General features: G+C 44.1%; 1 protein-coding gene across 5 annotated transcripts in view; it reads left to right on the forward strand.

Annotated features, from left to right (window-relative positions):
* plekhg5b (pleckstrin homology domain containing, family G (with RhoGef domain) member 5b) overlaps positions 1–19,179 on the forward strand; it is a 67,250-nt gene that overhangs the window by 30,825 nt on the left and 17,246 nt on the right. For 2 of the 5 annotated variants that reach the window (XM_010747264.3, XM_027288264.1), the window contains 6 exons: positions 11,828–11,969; positions 12,904–13,003; positions 13,192–13,252; positions 13,572–13,663; positions 13,752–13,888; positions 16,066–16,232. In XM_010747264.3, coding sequence (XP_010745566.3) covers positions 11,828–11,969; positions 12,904–13,003; positions 13,192–13,252; positions 13,572–13,663; positions 13,752–13,888; positions 16,066–16,232 — 699 coding nt within the window. Of the gene's footprint in view, positions 1–209; positions 501–1,253; positions 1,355–11,827; positions 11,970–12,903; positions 13,004–13,191; positions 13,253–13,571; positions 13,664–13,751; positions 13,889–16,065; positions 16,233–19,179 lie in introns of those variants that run through there. The other 3 variants (XM_010747265.3, XM_027288265.1, XM_010747267.3) reach the window with 3 other exon arrangements.

A 19,179-nucleotide genomic window follows, 5' to 3' on the forward strand; every position in this document is an offset into this window, starting at 1 on the left:
CAAATAAGCCAAAAGAAATTAAAAAAAAATCTGACGGATCACAGAACGATCTGTTAGACGGAAAAAGTTTGCTATTTCTCAGCAGAGAAGAGAGAGATCGGTTTCAGTGGGAGTTTACATGAGTCAGCCAGGATGTGTGTGAGCATGTGGGGGTGTGATTGCAAAGGGGGGCGGGGTGGATTATGTGTGTGTATGTGTTTGTGTGCATCTGTGTGTCTTCCTGCTGTAGTACTGACTGCTGTAGTAAACAGAGCGAACCTCTCGGCTCTGTCACAATCCCACCAAAGTTTAGCTTTTATTTTTTGACACCCTGACGGGTGTCGGGATTATTTTTAACACACACTCGCACACACTCACACACAGACTCTCATCTGAGGGACTACGGAGCGAGATTCGATTTGGGACTTAATCTTTCACCACCTGCTGTCTATTGGACCTTGGGAGATATTGATCAGTTCTTCCAGTGAAACTCCTTTTCTGGGAAGAGGAGTTCTTCTATGGTGGGTAAATACAACGTGAAGACCAAGCTTTCTCTTGGATTAGACGCATTTTTATTAACAAATATATGATGTGTGTGAGTGTTTTTAAACTAGAAACACTCTTTATTAGCTTCGTTATTAGTCTTTGTTCATTCTCTGTTAAAACAACATGTGTTCATCATGACTTAATCTGATGATTCTTTTCTATATTAATGATTAGAAAACTAAAATATATCTTTTAAAGTGACGTCATTAAATTACCTTTTACAAAAACACAAAGATACTGACGTGATTGTGATGTCAAACGTCGATCTTAAATCGTCACAGCTCTAAATTCAAGATTTGGCCTTATATTAGGAGAGATGTTCACTGGCTGGTTTTACCTGTTTTATTTTTTATTTGCTGTCTGTGTGAAGCAATGAAGGTAGCTCACAGTCAGCACCAGCACTTTTTTATTTTTTCCTTCCTATGTCTGCAGATTTCACATCTGCTTCTTATATCAACAGACCAGTGTACCCCCCTGGCACCACCAGTCCGTCTCTCCTTTCCATTTTCCTTTATAGAAAAATTGGAAGTTCTTTCCAACTAATCAATTTCCATGTCATATTCTGGAGCAGCTCGTGTCCAAATCACACTTCTATTTTAACTTGGAATACCCTGTTCTTTTTTTTTTCTCCCCCCCTCCTCACTTCCTCCTTTTTTGGTCTTGTTCACCGCCCTCCTCTCTCTCTGTCTCTCTCTCTCTCTCTCTTTCTTTCTTCTCCTGCCCTGAAGCTATGGATAGGAAGGCTGGTTGCGTCATAGTCCGGCCAACATTGCCTGAGACAGCAGACAGTACACTTGACTTTGTTAGAGCAGAGACAGACCAGCTGCTGGTGAGTGGTGCTTTTTCTGTACGTACTCATGTATTGATCACCCTGAGCTGAACGGTGTCGGGCTTGTTTAGTTCTTGTCTCCTAAGAGGATGTAGCGGCGTTTCTCCTCCTGCTCGAGCGCGTTGTTTTTCCCCCTCCTCAGTGACGACATCGTGACAGTGGCATGTGTCATTTGGGTGTCATGTAAACATTTGACTGTGCTGCTGGGCTTTGGGGTCAAATACATTTCAGCTGAAGTAGATCTGAAAAAACAATTAGAGCAAGATGAAAATCTGTTTAGCTTTCGCTCCAGATGCTGTAAAGAAACTTAAAAATAACTTCCTGTTGCCAGCAACTGCCTCAGTTTACAGAAAAGAGTTGTGGAGGATGAGGCAGTAATATTTTTCTCTGGAAAACCTCGCTGCATGTTGAAACATACCTGGGACTGGAATGCTAAGTCTGCTTCTCTTTCTCACACACACACACACACACACACACACACACACACACACACACACACACACACACACACACACACACAACAAAAAGGTGTTAAGTATTTCCTGTGAACATGTTTGTTCCCGAATTTGTTACTTTCTGCGGTAAACCCAGCTGTCAGACCTTTGAGCAGTGTCTGATTTCATTTTAAGATTATTTGCCCTCTGCTGTGTGTCTGTGTGTGTGTCTGTGTGTGTGTCTGTGTGTGTGTGTGATAATAGCAGGGGATTAAATATCATGGAGATGTCATTCCCTGGAAAGTTAATGAATAATTGGGAGTCAACACACCTGCAATTAGCATATTATCAGGGGAGAACTGCATCTGTTCCTTAATAGACTTTGAGGTTATTAACTTCAGCCGCTGTGCTGCAGTATACGTATGATGTAACCGTGTAAATAATACAGAATGAGAGCATTTCTCCTAAATGTCTATAGTGTGTAATCCGGGAAAAAACCACCCTCGTCCGTCATGTGTCACTGTGCAGAGGAGGCTGACATGATGAAATGCCGTGTACAGATACATAGTTTCTGATCTGATGTCTAAAATTCTACCAAACAAGCGAATGAGTCACACAAACTGACCACGACATACTGGATGTGATGTTTCTCTGAGGGGTTATTCCAGTTCAGGGCTCAGCTTGATAATCATGTATATTAATTGCTGTAAACTTCTTGAAACATTCCTCACAGTTTACAGACTTTGACCTAGCGTACCTTTGGTGGTTCAAGTGCAAAATGCTCAGTGTGGTTCTGATGAATTACTTGGCACCATCGCAGCTGCATTCACTTTCAGTTTGATTCCCAACGGAAACGATTTATATAAACTGGCTCGCTAATTGGCTGTAACTGTAAATAGGCATGATGGGCCGGTCTAGATTTGGATTTGTTGAAGTGGAGATACTTGGCATGTGAAGAGTTTGTAGCTTAAAGTTTTTTTTTTTTTTTTGCAAACCAAAACGCAACAAGAAGAAGAAGAAGATAAAGAAGCCTTGTTCGAAACCTGCACATCAACTTTGTGGGAGAAGGCTGCTATACATCAGTTAGGGCTATAAACGTTGCTCTTTATTTGGTTTGGGGCAACTTCATCCAAACTTGTTATCCAAGATAACCGTCAAATGTAGCTGCAGTCCAACATAAACACAATGTTGCTTCATATTTATTATGGCTTGTATGATTAGCTGGTTTTCCTGGGACTAACTTTACTCTCTTTAGTGTGTGTTCAGATGCTGCTGCAAGGTTTTCATTTTAACACAGGTTTGCTGGCTAACTAGCCAACTCCCTCAGTTAACATTAAGGAGCTAATAATATCTGGAAGTCACAGTCATTATTTCATATCACGACTTTTTATATGGCGAGTATGTAGCCGTCAATTCAGACACCAGTCTTCTCATTTTAATATATTAAAATCTAAGCTGCTCGTCACAGCTTAGAAAATTGGCGGTTATCTGGAAATAAGAAGCCTCCTTTTGTTTACCGCTCTTAGAAATCAAAAGATTACTACTTATTTTGAATCTGTCACCGTTATCATTGAAAATTACATATGTGCCAGCATAGCAACAGTAACTACGGGGAGGCTACGAGGGCTTAGCGGAGAGTCAACCGTTGGAGTTGAAGCGACGACGCTGTATTCCCAAGTCTGAGCAATTAGAGTTGTAAAGTAAGCTGTAATAAGCAGAAACGAGCCTTTAAAGTATCAGTTACATGTGTTTAGATGTACAGTATGACTTATGGAGAGCATTACGCACACACCTGCTTTCAATGTTTCATTTTCACTACAAGTTATTATCTCTGAATGACTTCATCCCCCGTTAAACACTCGTCCTACATTTGATGCCTGCTAGAGGATGAATGCTCGCTGGAATTTACCACCGCGGGTCCTTTGATGAACATACTCAACATGTGTTTGGGTAACACACACACACACACACACACACACACACACACACACACACACACACACACACTCCTGAGAGGAAGAAACACAACAAGTGCCTCTGTTTGAGTACATCCATATGTGTACGAGGCGTCAGGACTGTACGGTACCACAATGAGGGAGAGTCGGTGGTTAATAGGGAACAGACATGCAGACAGGCAGGCTGTCTTGTTGCATAACAGCCGCTGTATTAAAAAAAAAAAAAAAAACAAGACCTGGCTCTCTTCCTCCACCTCCTCGTCCAGCCAGAGGACAGATGGCGGCAGAAGAAAGTGGCTCTCTCCCATGCCACTCCTCAACAGATGCATCGCTTTATTTATTGAAAAATAAATCAGACTCGGGGCCAGGCCTGCCCGGGCTCCGGCTTTGATCTCCCGCAGCCGCACCGGCCCGCCGCTTTCAATCCCACCTACTGGGCCGCGGCTAATGGCATCTCTGTGTAATGTTTAGGAAAGTCGGCCCTTTCCGGCGTACACGGGGGAGGCCTGATGGGGGTCGTGCGCTCGTCGGCTCCCATCACGACAATGAACATCAGCTTGTAAAAAGAAAGTCAGATGTAGCAGAGTTTGACCTGCCTCTGTGCTGATGAAAAGCACGTTCAGCTCTTTAAACTTTTACTTTGACAATCAGCCATTCTTCATGCAGCAGCAGATATCAGTGTTGTTAGTCACACTAACGAGCTAATGTCTAAGCGTGGCTGGAGAGAACGTTCCTGCCAGCGTCTGATAGGTCAGGTAAGTGTGGAGTTAAGTTTAGAAAATGATAGCACTATTTGAGGATAATGATGTCGGGCTCAAATATGTAAGTGGATTCATAAGAAACTGACAGAATATTACTCTGCCACAGTTATATTAGATACACACGAACATTTTTTAGGTTATAGCATCTCCAATGTTAGAATTTATTACCTATTTTTGGAATTTCTAGCTGTTGTTCGAGAAAAAATTAAAATAAAAAGCGACGTGATGACGCCTTGAATATTTATAGACAAATTATCAATCAAGTGATTGAAAAAACAACTCCTAGATGAATTAATAATGAAACTAATCGATAGTTACAGCCCTGTAATGATGATTTCATATTAAGGTTCACATATTCACCATTAACTAGTTGCTAGCTACTACATGCATGCATATTGCCTCTTTATTAGTCATTATTAAGCACTTATTAATGTCTAATTATTCCACACGATCATATACTAGAGCTATTAGACCTCCATCAGGGATGTCCATTGCAGTAGTTGCGTGCTAGAGGAGGGTGTGCAAGTGTCAAAGAGCTAATGAATTAGTCGTGAACGTGACCTCACTTCAAATTATTTGAGTTATTTGGACACTATTCACACTTGTGTTTTCTAACATAAGATTAGACCATATTTATATTATATTAAGTGTTAAGGGAGAACGCCTGTTCACATACCAACCAAAGCACATTAAGATCATAATTCATATGCACAGCCACTTCTTTACTTCCTCGTTATTGCTTCCAGTAAGCAGTAACTCACAGAGGTTATTGAGGGACAAGTCTTAGTTGATGGTGTAGCTCAGGTCATGCAGAGTAAGGCATTAATAAGTGATTTATAATGACTAATAATGAGGCAGCATGCTACTAATATGCACGCTGCACTGTTAGTCATCCTCATCCTCATACTTACTGTTATACTGTGGATATTAAGGTAAATATTGTGACATCTGATTTGTCACCACTGCTCAAGAATAAACCAATTCAATTAGAGCTTTTTTAGCGTCACAGAATCAGTGTATTACGGTAAAATGAGTGTGCAGTTGACAGAGAAATACTCCGCTTTATTTGCATTAGACTTGGTGTTTGTGTAGTCTCTGTACTCTGCACTGCACTGATGCATGGACAGGTCAGAGGTCAGCACGTCAGCGTATTTGCCTGTGAAAGTGAGACAGCGGTTGTCCTTCTCTTGGTCTTAGACTATGACCCACCGATGATGCGTCCTCGTGTCTGACTCTCCAGGTTATCTCTTGATTAGTTTGACGTCGTAGAGACTGTGTGTGTGTGTGTGTGTGACCAAAGTCTGTCTGGATGTTTGACTGACTTCACTGCAGTCATTACTTTTTGAACAAGACCGAGCATGACTGCGCCTCATCTGAGTGCTAACCATTTGTTTTTGCGTGCGTGGGTGTGTTTGTTGGGATGCACTCGAGCTTTTCGGTGTGAGAAACAGAAACGTCAAAGTCAACGGTGGATTTTTAAAAGACAGAAGAAATAAAAAAAAAGTTGTTTTGAAGCTACCGTGAGCCGACTCCTTCAACCCAACCTTTCCCCATGACTGATGACTGTTCGCGAGCGGCGTTAATGCTAACATAACTCACCGCCTAGGAGAATCTCCACCGGTTGCCAAATCAGTGATGACTTTCATGTTAGGACAGGACCTTAAAGCAGCCTTTTTCTGTGGGAGTGGAGTGATGGTGAGCATTAAAGTTGGCCCGTGTAATTAAACACAGAGTACCTGGATGTCACCGGCAGTCTCAACAAAGACTGAAGTGCAGCAAGGCCTTTCAGGAGGTTGGCTCACACAAGCTTACCAACAGTCTTCCCCATTGTCCCTTATATGAAGCACTAGTGTTGATTCAGGTTCATGTTTTCTGTGTGTTTCATGATGGCTGCCTGGAACAATGACAGGGAATTGAGTTCTATGGGTGTGGGAACCAACTGTGTGTGTGGGAACTTGTGTTTTCACAATATGTCAGTAAAAAGTCAGTTTTTAAAAATATTTTTATATGAGATTTACACGTTGTACATTAACTCCTAAGTGCTACACCCAACCCCAACACACTCACACACACTCCAACAGTAAACATAGCACAATAAAAGCTTTATTAAAAGCTCGAGCCCGAACATATTTCCTCTCTTTGAAAGCTCCACCTGTTTATTCTCACCTTTTGTATTGTTATACATCTGGCTAGTTATTGTCTCGTGTTGACATTAATTCATTAGGTTGGTTTTACTGGCTTGATTCCATTTTGAAACCAGCCGTCACAGTCGGTTAAAAAAACAGATTTGCTCCCATGCTGACAAAGCTCTTCCCCCTCTCTCTCTCTCTCTTTCTGAGTACAACATGTCTCATTTTTAGCGTGAGCTTTCACTGATGACAAATATCACCAATCATCTGTATCTAATTAAAGTTAGGACCACATTGGCTAACATGAAAGCTAACATCTGCTCTGGTCCTAGCCTCTTCAGGACTTTCTCATCCACTGCGTGGGATGGTTCCCATAAAAACTTTTTTTTAAAAGCTAAGAGTGCTACTTTTTAAAGGAGGTGGGACAGTTAACCAGATGTACATTTGCCAAACCAGTCTCTTAGTCTTCATCCTTAAAGTCTCTTTTTCTCTTGTAAAAGTGAAAAAACAATGGACCGAGCATGAGTGGCGTCACCCATAGGTTTCCGAACGCTGCTTTGAAGCCGAAAATACGCGGCGCTGCTGCTTCTTCCGCCTCCAGTCTGTAATCTAAATATCGGAACCATTCAGGGTCATTTAACACCCAGTGGACGAAAATCAAAAGTCGAACATTTTATCAGCGACCGTGAGTGAACTGAGTGTTTCTGTAGGTCGATTGAACAAACAAATTGATGGCTCGCTGACCGCGTCACGTCGATAGAGAATCCGATCGTGTCAATATTTTAAGCTCATCAGCAACATTTCTGTAACTCGAGTATTCCAAAACACGTAATGAGTATCTCGTGTTTTGTGCTGCTTGTCTTGTTTTCAGATTTGTAGCCAGGACCACCAAACCTTCAGTGTTTGTAGCCAACAAAAGGCGATACAGATCTAAACTAAATCTTACTTTCAGTCGTTAAAAACTTTTGATGTGAAATCCAGATTTCGCTAACTTCAATCGAGCTTTACGCAACAAAACAAAGGAGGCCTGTTATCTCTCTGAAGATACATCACGACAATAATCGCCTGTGAGCGGGATGATAGCCCTCGGCTCACATAACCCCTTTTTTCAAACACACACATGCACACGGTGATGAATGCGATTACATAAGCGCTAGGTGTGCTCTGGCAGGACAAGCTGTACCGGAGAAGGAGGAGGAGGAGGATGGGAGTGCAGTCAGGTTGCACACAGATCGGATGTGGAGATCATTACCAAGCAGATTCTGAAACTCATGTGATGGATGCTCCTTGTATCGCCCTGAGTCAGATCTGTAATCTGGGTTTGAATTTTATCTGCAGCCTTTCTCTCAGTGCGTCACATACAGCAATTCCATACAAAGAAAAAAAAAAAGGCTGATTACCCACAGATTTTCCAGTTTGCGAGGATGTGGCGAGGCTTTCCAAACGTATTTAAAATCGTCCTCAAGAGCCAAAATTGTGATGGTGGTGAGGACGTTGCAGCCAAATTGAACTGCCAGGCTGTTGCTCTAAACCCACAAGTTCCATTCTCAATTATAAATTTAAGACGTTTGAAAAGTCAAATAGCTGCTGCCTGATTTAATGTCTTTAGCATCAGCTGCATTAAGCCCAAAATGAGCTCTCAGAACTCTGAATTTATGCGGGCGTGTGTGTTTTTAAAAGTGTGTTGAAATAGCCCGCAAGTGTCGCGTGCGAGCATTTGGAGGATCGAGTGTCGAGGGTTTCTAATCCTGATTCACCTCAGAAGACTCCAGTCATCTTCATCCAAAGACAGTTAGTGCACTGTTCATTGATGACACAGCTTTGGAGCGGGCATGCCCGTGTTTGTAAGTCCATCTGTGTGTGTGTGTGTGTGTGTGTGTGCGTGTGTGTGTGTGCAAGATGTGTGGAAACAAAGAGCGCATAAGCAGGTGCCACGTGGCATCGGACGTGCTAAGCCAAGACGAGGGCCGCCGTGGGGCCAGTGTGTGTTCTCAGCTGTTGTAGAGAGGAGGGAGATGAAGGTGGGGCACTGTGTGTGTGTGTGTGTGTGTGTGTGTGTGTGTGTGTGTGTGTGTGTGTGTGTGTGTGTGTGTGTGTGTGCATGAACCTCTAATCCGGCGAGATCTAAGAGCAGGCATGCGAGGCGAGGGGGGGACACGCGACACACGCTCACATGACACATGTTGTCTCGAACACGTCCATACACTCGCAGCGTGAGGCACGCATGGCCTCCTGTCAGCTGTCCGGCACGGTCACATTCTCTTACACTTCACTAACACACTCCTCCACCACCACCACCTCCTTCTCCTCCTCCTCCTCGAGAAAACTGATCTAGATCCAGTTTAATGAGAGTCAGGTCGTTCTCGTCCCCGAGTATCAATCATCCCTTTCATTGATAGGAATGTTCAGTATTGCAAAAATCCCCCCTGGTTGCACACATCCCGAGCTTATTTTTAGGTGTATATCGTCAGGTATCTGTCATGAATGTAAGATTACAAGCTTTTCTAGTTTTTTCCATCTTTTGTTCCAGTCGTAGAACCTCCCACCCTCCTCTATCCTGTGATGCACTCGTTTGTCTTGGCTAAAGCGTCAGATATTTTCAGCTGCTTCGGTTGCAGCAGGAATGTGAACGCCCAGACTCAATAGTGAGGAAAGGTCTACCTATTGTCTAAATATGGCAGCTGATTTGCTGATTTTTCTCCTGGCCTTTCTCCGGTCGTCTCGTCTCCACACCTCGCGGAGAACATACCACCTCTGTGCGATGTGCACGCGAAAAAATGCAAGCGCAATGAGTTTGACGTGGACTTCAGAGGAGCATAAGTAGGTGATGTTGTAACAGATTCCTGTGACTTGTTTGCTTCTGCCGTGGAAAGCCGTCTCTTTGGCAGCGTGGTCTTGGAGAGGTAAGACGAGGTCAGTGACTCAGGCAGAGGTGAGACACTCGACTCTGTACCTGCAACTCGTCGGACGTCATCAGCTGCAACAATTGAGAAATGTCTGAACCTGAACAGTACTGTAGTCACCACATCGTGAGCGCAGGACTGAACAGGATTTTATGAACATGCCATTTGTTCCCGGCTGAAGTGTCTCAACAACTATTGGATTTGTGTATTCCTGGTCTCCAGAAGATGAATCATACTGGCTGTGTTCCCCCTGACTTTGCCCCTAGCGCCATTTGTCCAATATTTTATGATAAGTTTACGTTATTCCTGTCAGCAGTAGTTTTCATTAAGTGTTCAGCAATAACCAAAACAGACTGGAAAACCGAAACGATGAGCTGAAAGAGGCTAAAATGCTTCGTAGAGCTGAAGGGATCAACACAGTCAGGGGATTCTTCTGATCATACTGTTTTTTTATTACAACCTGGATTATTTTTATAGAGTCATAATAATAATTGGACCGGTCTGGACTGCTCGCAATCTTGCTGTGTCGCGTGTGTTAGCAAAACTGATAGAAACGAGCCAAAACTATTAAAATAATACTCGAGCTGGAATTCTCCTTTTAATGCAGCGGAGCGTTCGCCACAGTAAACAAGGCCATTCTTGTAGCCTCGCTGACTCTCACCGTCTAAGTGTCTTTTCTATTTTAAAACTTCTCCCTGGTTGGGGGGCTCAGACTGGGTAGAGTGACCCTGTGTGTGTGTGTGTGTGTGTGTGTGTGTGTGTGTGTGTGTGTGTGTGTGTGTGTGTGTGTGTGTGTGTGTGTGTGTGTGTGTGTGTGTGTGTGTGTGAGAGAGAGAGAGAGAGGAAGGGAGGAGTCGGTGCTGGTAGTGGTGGCAGAGGACAGAAGGGAGAGAAGGGGCAAAAAGAGGAGAAGACCCTGCTCAGAGCTCAGAGCAGCGCTGTTTTATCTCTGCAGGACCGTCAGATGGCTTTGACAGAGCGCAGGCACCAATTAGGCTGCGAGATTAGGGGGGCTTTGTACTTCTGAAAGGCTTCTGGATGGGCTGTTTTCTTCCTTCCTGCCTTGGGTTTATATCTTTACTGGCACTCCTCACCCTCCCATAACCCTATCCCAACCCTCCCTCCCTTCTTCCTTCTGTCCTCTTCTTGCTCCTTAAAATCTGCGATTATACCTGGCTAGACATTGACGGGAGTGGATTAAATGAGGCAGCTTGTCAGTGCGCCTTTGACGGGGGGCTTGCTTTGCACAGTGAATTAGCAGCCCGACGAGGGTGGGTGAGTTGGATGTTTTTATCGGGGTCCTGGGTGCCCGCTGGCGTGGACATGGAACCAAATTGCAGGAGTGGTCTGCAGAATATGACGGTAGAGTACCAGGGGAGGGTCGTTTGTGTTGAAATCTGACTAATTAATTGCATTTGAACTCTGTTATGTGTAGTGGCAGCACGTGTGTAAATGTAACCACGTTCTGTCAGGAGGTGGCGTCCACCTCTTGCTTATCTATACTTGTTGTGTTTACATGAAAGCTACATTCCCTCGCTTGCGCTCAAACCTCCCCCGCCGTGCACACGCTCACGTGCACGGACACACTGCTCCTCCTGAGTACATCGAAACAATGACAGGAAGTACATTAGCGGGACCTCTATTGTATCTCCCCATACATCCTCACTTCCTGAGCTGGGTGTGGGGTGATGGCGAGGAGGCGAGACGCAGGGTGGAGTGAGGAGATGTAGAAGAGCAACTCTGGTGCCAACCGGGCCAACTACCAATGTGGGGAGGGGGGTCGGATCTGTCTGGACAGAGACAGAGATCCTTAATCCTGCAGCCTTCTGCCACCCGTCGCCTCGGCTGCTGAGCTTTTCGGAGCTCTGCAGCCTGGACGTCTCCCAATGTGCTGACCTGCGGTCAGTTTCATTGTTTCACCTCGGGGATATGACTTTTTTGGATTACGTAAGAGTAAGCTGGTCCCAGATCAGCACACAAGGTGGGAAAAAAAAAAAAAAGTCAATTAGTTGTCATCCCACAGAGAGGGACAGATGGTGGGAAGGTGGGAGTCACCAAACCTCAAGAACGCCCGTTGGTGCCTCTGTGGTCATCTAATTGTGGCAGAAACAATAGTGAGGCCAGGGAGCTGTTTATTCAAAATGTGTGTGACCGTTTTACCCTTTTCACTCCGGACCAGGCCTTTAAAAATGTTTTTGTAATTTAACGGCAGGACCTCGTGTACTTGGCAGTTACGTGATCTGACTCTCTCCTGACCTCCCTCTCATGTCTTCTCCTTTCTTTGCTTTCAGGTTTGCCACCACCCGGACTGCCTCGACCTGAATAACAAAAGCCCCCTTCACCTGTGTGAGTCATGTGACTCACGCTGCCATTCAGAGAACACAGACAACATGCACTTTGACCGGCACCCCCGATTCGACTTACAACCTCAAGGTAGACGCTCAATGTTTCTTTATTTGGTAATCCACCCCCCCTTACAGTGATGTCATACCCATTGCCTCATTACAGGATCTCACTGTGTAAATATCAAGGACACCGAGCTGAATTGTTGTCTACAAAAGGCAACATCTTCCGTTCTCACATGTCTCGTTAAGGATTATTCAGTGTGTGCCTGAAGAACTCATCGTGTTTGTTATTAAAGCCCAATAAAGATAAACCTTCTGACCTAACTTCCCTCTAAGTTCCCGTGTTTTTACTTTATTCCTTCAGTCTAACGTTTTTGTTCACGACGGTCACTTTCTTCCATCAGCAGCGGCTGACAATCCATTCTGTATTTTCAGTCTTGGAGCAATTAACTTATGATTTTTCAGGACAAACCGAGAAATGTTTGCAATTTTGGAGTCCATCTCAGCCATTTTTGTGGCTATTTTTCAGAGATGATGCCAGTTAGAAAGCTAGTTATGCAGGAACACCGCCTGTTTTTTTTGTCCAACTGGCAGGGCACAGTGTAAACCAGGCCAGTGCTAACTAGTCCTACAGAGTATTGTGACATCCATCCCTGAGATTTCTGTTTTCACTTCATTATGATGGAGGTAAATTGAATTTCATGAGCTTTTACTGGATTAGTTTGATACTAAAGAAATCCTAAAAACACGAGGAGTCTCAGGGAAGTTATGTGGCGCCTGTTTTCTATGATATTTAAGCAGATCTGAGAGATAACGGTCACAATGACCTCTTAACCAAAGTAACGAGCACACTGATTCCAGAATATGTCAAAAACTGGACAAGTGGACGGCAAAACTAGATCCCACAAGAGGCACAAGTGGTTTATCTGGCTGAGCCAACCGTTTAAAGCTTGATATTAAACGTTAACGCCTTTTAGTTATGATCCAACAGAAGGAATGACCGCTGTTTTCTTGACCTTTAGCCTCCATCCTGGCTCGGAACGTGTCCACGCGCTCCTGTCCCCCGCGCACCAGCCCTCCCTCCGACCTGGAGGAAGAGGATGAGGGGAGCAACGACCGCGGGTCAGTAACCATCCGTTATGTCACGCTGGTGTTCATGTCAGTGGAGCTGTGTTTTCACAATGGAGGAAACCATTACAGCCATGAAATGTCTGTCTCCTGATCACATTGAACATGAAGTCTCTGATACGTTGGGCTCTTTCGAGGTATTATAAAAGGTCTGATCGTGTGTGTGTGTGACTGTTTTGCAGGGAGCGTAAAACAGGGGGGATGAAGCTGGTGAAAAAGAAGCCACGGAGACGACACACGGATGTAAGTACAGACACACGGGCTGCAGTGTGCAACATAAAAATCCCCCCTACGAAACCGCAGCTTCATTTCTGTCTTCCTCGCTTGGAAGACTTAAATCAACCAGACTTGTTGTAAGCAGAGAGTTGTGCAACAGGAAAACAGCCACTATTATTCTCTGCAGCGATGATATAACATAGTGGTATCTCCCAGGCTTGTTCTTTTGTCTGAGCCGGCCAGTACAGTGAGAAGGAGCCCCCCTGTGGATCTGCCGAGAGCTCGCATACAGCACGAGCTGCAGCCCCACCTGTGTAAACTAACAGTGTGTCTGTTCCCCCTGCAGGACCCCAGCAAGGAGTGCTTCAGCCTCAAGTTTGATCTCAACGTGGACATAAACACAGAAATCGTACCTGCAATGAAAAAGAAAACCCTGAGGTAAGAAAGGAGGAGGAGGAGGAGCGGCCACGTGAAATGTGTGTGAAGAGTTTGAACCCAGCTTTATGTTTATCTGCATGTTCACCAGAGAGGTCCTGGGTCCGGTGTTTGAAAGGAACGGCATCGAGCTGTCACGGGTCGACTTGTTCCTCGATCAGTCCAACACGCCACTGTCCCTCAACTTCGAGGCATACCGTTTTGGAGGACACTACCTCAAAGTCAGAGGTAAAAACGACCACATGAGCCATCATTAAAATAAAGCCTCATCCTTTGTCTCAGTCACTGAACAACGTGTTCTCTTTAATCAGGTGTTGAACAGTAAAACTGCTGTGTGTACTAAAGGGCTGCACAGAGGTTTTGTTGTGGCAGAATGAAAGAAAAGAAAGAAAGAAAGAAATTTTACGACGTGCCTGAGTCACAAAATATAGAATGGAAATTCATATAAACCTGATTTATGGCTGCAGGCTGACCACTGCCACAGACGAATCTGCATCGAGAACAGCAGGTGTAAACTGTGTTTTATTGGACACACAAGCCAGAGAGACGAGCCAGGTCGAAACTGTGAGACATCAGACGCGTCGTAGCAAATTAGAAGACGTAAAAGAGAAAGTTTGCAGAGCTTTTCAGTTAAAGACAGAGGAGTAGAACCGATTTCTAAACTAAGCTTCCCTCTGTGTGTAGCCACAAATTAAGTAACAAGAGATTAAAAGTTTGGCTAAGACTCTCCCAAACTGAGGTGGAAACATCGGACACAAACTTCCAAGAGTATCTCCTGTTCAGCCTTAACCCAATGCGTCAGGTTCAGCAGCAGCAGAAAACTCTCACGTCCAGCATCGTATCTCGGTTAGCTGCCCGTTATACAAATCAGATGAACCGAGCCTGAGCTCATTTACATTTTCAGTCTCAGTAAAAACTGTGGTGACGCATAATTTTGCATTCTTAACTCATACATTTGCAGCAGGCATAGCAAACATCCCACATTGTGTATCTCCTGTAAATCACTCGTCGTGTTTTGACTTCAGTGAAACGTAAAAAGTGTTTGACATATCTCTGACACTGCTGGTAGCAGGTGGGACGTAATAACTCAGAATTATTATTCACTTGTTGGACATTTAAACATTCACAGCATAAGTCATAGTTCCAGCGAAGTATCACTTTGTTCATAGAAAGTGGGAAGACTCTTGGGAAGAAGTACCTTTTGCGGTCACGCTGCATTTCAGACGTCACCCTGTTCCTAACAATGACTGAGCAGCTCAGATGGCGTTGGGCTGGTTTCCTCTCACGCCCGAGTGTTTCTGACTCGGAGGAAAAGGAAAGGAGGAGGAGTGGACTACATCTTTAAAAGTGATCAGAACTACAAGGGGGGGAAAAACTGTCACCGTTTTGGTCGGTCCTGTTCCAGAAGTGTCATTAAGACTCCCATGAATCTTAATAACACGGTAGCAGCGTGATGACTCTGCCGGCTTTCTTTCTTTCTTTCCCCTTGATGCCTCAGTGGAAACTGGGAACGGTGCCTCTCTCTCACTGCGATCGCCGCAGCTACACTTGTTGCCGTCTCCCGGATCAAAGGCCCCATTTAAACCCCGTCCATAAAAGAAATCCTACGCCATGACTAATTGCTATTCTTTTGAAATTGTCGCTGTCCCGACTCGCACCTCTTGACCACAGTCTGGGGTTACATACAGTCTGAAACACAGAGGTCGAGGGCAAACAGTCCACAGCTGTTCAGTCACGTGGTCGGAGGGTTAAGAGGTTTTCCTTCCATGAAGACAACGGCGCTGTATTGTTCTGCTCTATTGTGTTTCATATCGTTTCAATCAAATCTCTCATTTCCTGAGCCTTGACAACAACTAAAGCGGCTATAATCTGTAGTTTTATATCAGCAGTCCATCACATGACTATTGTGTTTTAAAAGGTGTCTGCAGCACGCAACTTTGATGTTTTAGTTCAGTCTCACCTCTTTCATAGTGTTGCTTTCAGCTGCAGCAGGCAAACAATGAAAAAAGTTTATGGACAGAGCTAAACGACACAGATTATTGGTCTTTAATTCATCAGGATGCCTGAAATACGACTCAAAATCAAGTTTAAATTTGATAACAACTTTGCCATATCAATTAAAAGTTACTAATATGTCAATGTTGGGTTTTACAAGTTCTTTAGCTGCCCTGAAGTCCACGTTTTTTTCCTGCTTTCCTTGGAATTATATTGTTCTGTTTACAAGAGGCTGTTAAAGGATTTCAAGTAAAAACAATGAGCCATAAATTCAAACTGACAAAAAAAATAAAAGCGGACTCGCAAAGAAAGTACTGCAGCGTTTCCAATAGCGGCGAACATTTTTTTTCAGTTTTACAACGTTCCCTTTCCCCAGACGGCTCAACCACTTTGTTTTGTTTCCATTGCAGCACGGCTAGGTGACGAGCTGAAGGTGGAGCAGAGTGTGAAGGACTTAAAGTCGCTCAGTCTGCCCAACATGAAGCCCTCTGCAGGTCAGAGCCCCTACATCCTCAACCCAGGCACCGAGAAGGTGGAGCACGGATCTCTGGGACGCAAAGAAAGCATCGATCTGTTGGTGAGCGCACGAACAGGATAGTTTGTTATATTTCATGTGACCTTGCAGCTCTCAGACTCATCAAACCAAAATACACACCACCCCTTTAAAACCAAACACAGACACCGACACACCCAGTGAGTCTTACTGCTCTGCCACACCCTTCACTGTTTTCCATAACTTCACCTCCTCTTCCATCAGTCCCATAATACCTCGGGACTGTACAGTATCTCATGATAATCCCATCATGACCTCATCGTATTGCATTACCTTTATCCGCGCAGGAGAAACCATGAGAATGTATTTTTGGATTTCCGTCTCAGGCGACTGCAGCTTTGTGTTTGTCTCCTGCGTGTGTGTGTGTGTGTGCATGTCGGCGCGCTCAGTGCTGCCAACCGATCCCTCGAGTCTCATATGATGATGAGTTCACTCAGGAACACTCTGTGCCACTTCAGCACTTCCTGCAGCCACAGGAAATGGTTGTTTTGTTACTGATGAGAGATGCCGAGAGGCTGACGGAGGCCTGCAGGATCCTGATCCAGTCGGCTGCAAAACACGCAGCATGGAAACAGGGAAGAAAGTCATCAGGTTCATGTTGGGGCATAGAGTGTAGCTCTTAGAGATGATGAAGCTTGTTTTTATTAGAACTTTATATGTTCATTATTTTTCAGTGGCCTGTCCCGTGAGTTGCTGTAAGCTTTTCATTCTCGTTTAGCACAAACACAGTTTATAAATAACTATAAATTATTATAATGAGCAGATTTGCCACCTGAAAGTCTTTTTCTGGAACAATGTGCACATAATTTGAGACCAAAGCAGGCTTCTCTCTTCAGGTCTGTGCAGTTAAAATGACTGACGCTAGCAGATTTCACTAGCTCAGCTCAACTTTATTTATTTATATAGCACCTTTGTAATGCAGAGGTGCAGCACAAAGTGCCTCACAGAGCAGAATAAAGGCAGAAATAGACAATGCAGAACGTTTTTTAGGCAACAGAACAGTTGCATAAAAACAAAAATAAAACTACAACAAAAGCTCCTGCTCTCCTGCTGACTTATTAATATTTCTAGCTGACTTATTTTTAAAACAGTATTTTAAATATGCAAATAATAAGTAAATAATAATGCTAAATGGGGCGGTCGGTAGCGTAGTGGGTTAAGCGGCCGCCCCGTGTGTGGAGGCTATAGTCCTCGCTGCAGCTGGCCCCGGATCAAATCCCGCATCGGACGGCTAATTTACTGCGTGTCACTCCCCCCCTCTCTGCCCCCTGCTTCCTGTCTATCTTCAGCTGTACTATCAATAAAGGCATAAAAAGGCCAAAAATAATAATAATGCTAAAGGAGTCTTAAATTCACAGTTAATGGCTACATTTGCCAAAAGACTGAAGCTAACGCACAAAAATAATAGATTATGGTGACATAGTTATTAGTGACAGTTAGTTAGTCCTACATGATAAGTAACATGACAAGAATAAACCAGACAGGATGGTTTCACTTCCAATGCTACACAGTCATAAATTGGTCCTTTATGTAACCAAAGCCTAGCTATGGTTGCTAAGCTATGACTGGACAGATGCTGTTTGGGTGGAGAGGATTAGCAGCCAGTGGCTTTGTTTTTGTCTCCACCCAAACATGTTCAATTTACAACAGAAATATTTACAGCAGCTACAGAACAGTGCAGGTTTACGAGCTCAACAAATTGAAGATGCTTCTTCGACATGACAGAAGAGGAGCTGAACAAATCTGGTCGCTGAGCAACTTTCGCTCCAATAGAAACAGCGATTTTTCTTTTGTTTGGCACAATAATATTTACATAGTGTCACTGCTCTGAATTATAGCCAGATGTTTGATGTCTTCATAATGTCGTCATTCATGTGCCCTCTAGCAGCATGAGAGCATGTCCTGTTTGGGAGGACGCAGAAGTCCATCCCCAAAGTATTGATTATCCAGATTTGATAGAATATTTGATCGCTGGACTGGAATTACTGATCAGTAGCTAATGTGCTGTCACTCACTTCGTCTCTTTGTGATTGGACTCAAACATCAAGTGTGTATTCTCTCCAGTGTTCATGTTTAAACAGTTAACTTGTGGGTTTGCCTTCTTACGTGCATGAAACAAGTCACTGGTCTTTAAAACACCCTCGAGGCAAGTCTAGACCCACTTACAGGTGAGTTTGATTGTGTGAATGTGCACATACTGTAAACGGTGCTTTGGTGTCATCATCGCTTTGGGCAGGGAAACAGGTAGTGACTCGGTCGAAGCGTTTTAATGCCATCTGCGGTGATAAGTCACTCGGGTTAGTCATCGGGCAGGGGCACAAACACTGAAGGTTGCTGAGGAAAGCAGAGTTTTAGTCACACAGTCACATCTTTTTCTCTTTACTTTGTGGAATTGCTGTATTTTGTTTGTGCCATTAAACTACTGACAGTGTAATTCCTTTCAAGGAATGTTTCCAAAGAATCTGAGTGCAGGTAGCAGCATGTCAGTTTTATTGGCTGTGAATGTGGAAAGAGTGGTGCGAGGGATGAAACCAAGCGTGGTGTCGTCCTCAGGGGGGCAGTGATGTGCCGCGTCTGTCTGAGCTTCTAGTTTTAGTTTTGCTTCTTGTTACTTCACTTGGATCTTTGAGCCACTAACAGGACAAACATCACAACTGGTCTGAAAGCCAATCCCGGTGTGTAAGTGTGTAACTTACACAAGTGATGATGGAGAAACTTGAAGTGCACATACAATGAACGAGGAATATTTTTTTAACAATTTGATATTTTAACTTTTCTTTCACAAAAAAAGTTCAATATTTTTATGTCTGGAGAGAATCTTTTAGCAAAAACTCAGCTTCACGACGTCCTCTGGTGTCCATGCAGCATGAAGCAGCCCCCGAACAGGCCAGCTCTGGAAGCCAGCCCCCATCCAGTGTGGGAGCTCCCAGGGTGGCTGCAGGCTCTTCACAAAGTTATGAACCAAACAGCT

The sequence above is a fragment of the Larimichthys crocea genome, chromosome XV, assembly GCF_000972845.2.
Source record: "Larimichthys crocea isolate SSNF chromosome XV, L_crocea_2.0, whole genome shotgun sequence".
In the NCBI taxonomy this organism is placed as follows: Eukaryota; Metazoa; Chordata; class Actinopteri; family Sciaenidae; genus Larimichthys; species Larimichthys crocea.